We start from the raw sequence: 4,669 nt of genomic DNA on the forward strand, positions 1-4,669 counted from the left end.
GTTATCTAGTTATGTTATAAGATGGTCTGACTATGCTACTAATACACTTTGGTGTAATCAGAGCATGCCAACCTGTACCTATGATCCAACACGAGTTGTCTATGGGATGGAATGGAATGGAATGTGAGAAGCGAGTGTGCTGAAGTGGGAGTAGAGTGTTCTGGTGTGCTGCCAGTACATGTGATGTGTGTAACTGTCGGCAACACTGCCTCAGTCACCGACATACCTACAGTACACGTCCTAGACTAAAATTATCTTTTGTTTTTTTGTTTTTCAATTGGTTGTATGCACGCTCACCCCCAGCCCTTCACAGTATAGGCGTAGCCGCTCATGTCACCGACCACCTCGAAGTACATATCTTGCTAAAAATAAAATCCTCTCTTCTCCAATCAAATGCACGCACACGCACTATACGTCACAGGCCCACCCACACAGCCGCTGTCTCTGGGTATACTCAAAGCACGCGTGTCTGAGGATGGAGGGTATATGCAGAGACGCAAGGCCCGCAGCACCAACACGAGCATAGAACACGGCCACTTCAAGATCCTCAAGTCTACGCAGAATGGTGTGTTCGATGCAAACTGGTGTATTTGCATGGGGGTTACAGTAGTGTTAGGATATGTACCACGAGTACAGTTGGATGTGGACAGTAGTAGTATACAACGTGAGTATACTTGAATGTGCGTGAATGTCATGTATGTGTATGTCTGTCTGCTACATACGGTCACTATAACACCTTTGGGTCGATGGATGCGCATGTGTTGGATGTGCTGGAGTGTCATGTATGTGTATGCCTGTCTGCTACATACGGTCACTATAACACCTTTAGGTCGATGGATGCGCATGTGTTGGATGTGCTGGAGTGTCATGTATGTGTATGCCTGTCTGCTACATACGGACACTATAACACCTTTGGGTCGATGGATGCGCATGTGCTGGATGTGCTGGAGTGTCATGTATGTGTATACCTGTCTGCTACATACGGTCACTATAACACCTTTGGGTCGATGGATACGCATGTGTTGGATGTGCTGGAGTGTCATGTATGTGTATGCCTGTCTGCCACATACGGTCACTATAACACCTTTGGGTCGATGGATGCGCATGTGTTGGAGGTGCTGGAGTGTCATGTATGCGTATGCCTGTCTGCTACATACGGTCACTATAACACCTTTGGGTCGATGGATGCGCATGTGTTGGTTGTGCTGGGATGTCATGTATGTGTATGCCTGTCTGCTACATACGGTCACTATAACACCTTTGGGTCGATGGATGCGCATGTGTTGGATGTGCTGGAGTGTTGGTGTACGTGTATATCGGTTCTACTGCTCACAGTCACACTGAGATCCTCATGCCTCTAACAGCACTTGGAAGTCCGGTACAGACCCGTAGTCATTGTGTGCTGATGTCGACTGTGCTGAACACGGCCACCTGTAGTGTCTCTGACATAGCGGTGGCGGTGTTCTTCATCAACGAGTGTGCGTGGCAGTTGTATTGTCATAAATGAAGCGTCTTGGGTTTAGAACCCCTAAAACTTTTCTATTTGTCTGTTAAGACGAAGGCCAGGGGCGCGTATACAGGGATATGTATCAATGACAGTCAGATGTATGATGTGTGTGTAGGTATATTTATATTTCGTATACTGTTGGCGTTCGGAAGTTCGGACCTTACTCAATCTCCAAAACACACTCTCTGTATCTGCTGCAGACCTGAAGCCCGCGCCCGAAGAGACTTCAGACCAAACACCGCCACAAGCAGCCACACCGTCTGTAGCACACACCAACACACACAGTACCCAACTTAGCAACAACCGCTCACACACATCCACACCCAGCCACACACACAACACCACCAACAATTACGCCACGCACACCAACACACGCATTAGGCGGAGTGGGACGGACCCTCACCCACACGCACACCCACGCACACACACACACACACACACACAACACTCTACGGCTGTAAAGGAGGCGCTGAGTGGAGCCTCAACCGCACCACCGCTCAGTACGCACGACGAGCATCGGCCAGATACCGAACATGAAGATGGCGTGAAGGGAGGGACAAAACAACGACCAGGTATGTATGGGAGTGTATGTGTGTTTATATGAATGACTGTCTATGAGTGTTTATATGTATGGGTGTGTGTGAGCGTTTATATGAATGACTATGTGTGAGTGTTTATATGTATAGCTTTGTATGCGTGTTTATATGAATGGCTTCTTATGAGTGTTTATATGAATGACTGTCTATGAGTGTTTATATGTATGGCTGGGTATGAGTGTTTATATGAATGACTGTCTATGAGTGTTTATATGTATGGCTTTATATGCGTGTTTATATGAATGACTGTCTATGAGTGTTTATATGATGTGTTGGGTGAGACTGAGGCCAGGTGTATATGGCTGTGTATAAGTACTTGTCCGTTGTTTAAGTGAGAGATTGAATGTTCAGCTTCCACGTGCATGGGCTGTGGAGGTACACCGACGTCGCATGGGCCTCTCCAAAAGCCTTCGGTAGGTAGCACGTTGATCAGCACGTACCTGTAGAAGTACCTACTATTGCTGATTTAAACCAGATCCTAGAAGTACCTCCTTGTGCTGATATAAACCAGATCCTAGAAGTGCCTACTATTGCTGATATTAAACCAGATCCGCGTACTCTAAAATACAGGCAAATCGGGATTTGGACCGACCTCAGCCACCCAAACGTCGAGTGGAGGCCTGCGCCTGACCCGAAATACGAGCGAAAGGCAAAGTATCAAGGCAAATGGGGTTAGTTATAATGGCAACGTTTCAACGTCTACGAGCACACGTCTGAAGCACACGCCTTCCTCAACAGCCGCCAGACCACTCAGAGACCGTCCGTTAACGTTTGGCATTGGCATTCTGTTCCAGTTGTCGGATATGACGGACGATGCCACTCAACACAGGTGAGGTTATTATAGTGTATGTGGCTATAGTATATGTTGCTACAGTGAATGTGGCTATAAGTGTATGTGGCTATAAGTGTATGTGGCTATATAGTGTTTGCTATAGTGTATGTTGCTATATAGTGTAAGTTGCTATAGAGTACGTTGCTGTAGTGTATGTTGCTATAGTGTATGTTGCTATATAATGTATGTTGCTATAGTGTATGTTGCTATAGTGTACGTTGCTGTAGTGTATGTTGCTATAGTGTATGTGGCTATAGTGTATGTTGCTATAGTGTATGTTGCAATAGTGTATGTTGCTATAGTGTATGTTGCTATAGTGTACGTTGCTGTAGTGTATATTGCGATGGTGTATGTTGTTATGTCACTGTGTTGTTTGGATGTTTGGCGCAGACCCACCGCTCTTCTCCTGAATATGTCACCACAAAGTCAGAGATGCAAGTCAGCCCCCCAATCAACCCTTTTGGGTGTCTTGCAGTAACATTTGATGTTTGCACCCAAACTCTAGTTACCGGACACATCGGCTGTGTATGCATCTTATGCGTGCGCTGGGTTTGTTCGTTGTGCATATGCTTTAATCGAGATCATACCAACCTGTCCCCAGCAGCAACCATTCGCTGACGAATGGGTGTGGTGTTGATGGATAGATAGAGATTAAGGTACCCGGTGCTGTCTACACATACATCGCTGACAGGGCAGTAATGTGAGCACACGCATTATGTTATCTCTGTACGATTCTATAATCAGTGTATAGCTCTAGCTCTAAATACACGCGTATAACTACGTGCTAGGCTAGCTATAAGTTGTACTAGTTAGTTAGTATAAGTAGTTAGTACAACTATGTACTAGGCTAGCTATACGTTATACTAGTTGGTTAGCATAAGTAGTTAGTACAACTACGTACTAGGCTAGCTATAAGTTATACTAGTTGGTTAGCATAAGTAGTTAGTACAACTACGTACTAGGCTAGCTATACGTTATACTAGTTAGCCAGTATAAGTAGTTAGTATATCTACGTACTAAGCTAACTAACCTTACAAAGACAACACCACAGGCCAGCGCGGGTGATTGGCATAGCACGCACACTTACGGATGAGCCGATTGCGTGCGATGTAAGACCAATAGTAATCTCCAACCATCCTTCCGACCGATTCCTTTACATCGGTACTCTCAAATCAAGCACACCAACAGACAGACTCATACATCCGCAGGTGTAGTTATCAGACATACACATGCCCATTGCGTTTAAGTTATAACTGTCCCCTCTCCTCCTGACACGCCTCTACTCCTCTGAACGATTGCGTCTCTGAGCACAGCATGTTTGAGGAGTTCTTCTTCACGCACTTCTCCTTCATTGAGATGCGTGTGCAGTGGCTGTATGCGTCTATTTTAAATGCCGCGACGAAGCTAGCGGCACAAACGCTCATGACCATGCACGCTGACATGCAGTCATACAGCAGTGAACATACGGCCATGCCGGTATGTTATGTATATGTATGTGTAGATATGTATATGTATATGTGTATGTATATGTATATGTATATGTGTGTGTAGATATGTATATGTATATGTATAAGTATATGTATATCTATGTCTATGTCTATGAATATGTATATTTATGTATATGGTATAAGTCACTGTAATGAATATGTATATGTATATGTATATGTGCGCATATGTATGCATATGTATATGTCAATGCATATATATATGTATACGTATATACCTATTTGTTTG

General features: G+C 44.7%; 1 protein-coding gene across 1 annotated transcript; it reads left to right on the forward strand.

The window, feature by feature from the left end:
* Positions 1-393: 393 nt before the first annotated feature.
* SARC_10984 (hypothetical protein) lies at positions 394-2,932 on the forward strand (the record flags this gene model as incomplete). Its single annotated transcript, XM_014294946.1, has 3 exons — positions 394-565; positions 1,708-2,079; positions 2,674-2,932. Coding segments are annotated over 3 exons (803 nt in total), but the record flags the coding sequence as incomplete, so codon positions are not given.
* Between the last annotated feature and the right edge of the window lie 1,737 nt (positions 2,933-4,669).

This window comes from Sphaeroforma arctica, assembly GCF_001186125.1.
Source record: "Sphaeroforma arctica JP610 unplaced genomic scaffold supercont1.1472, whole genome shotgun sequence".
Taxonomy (NCBI): domain Eukaryota; class Ichthyosporea; order Ichthyophonida; genus Sphaeroforma; species Sphaeroforma arctica.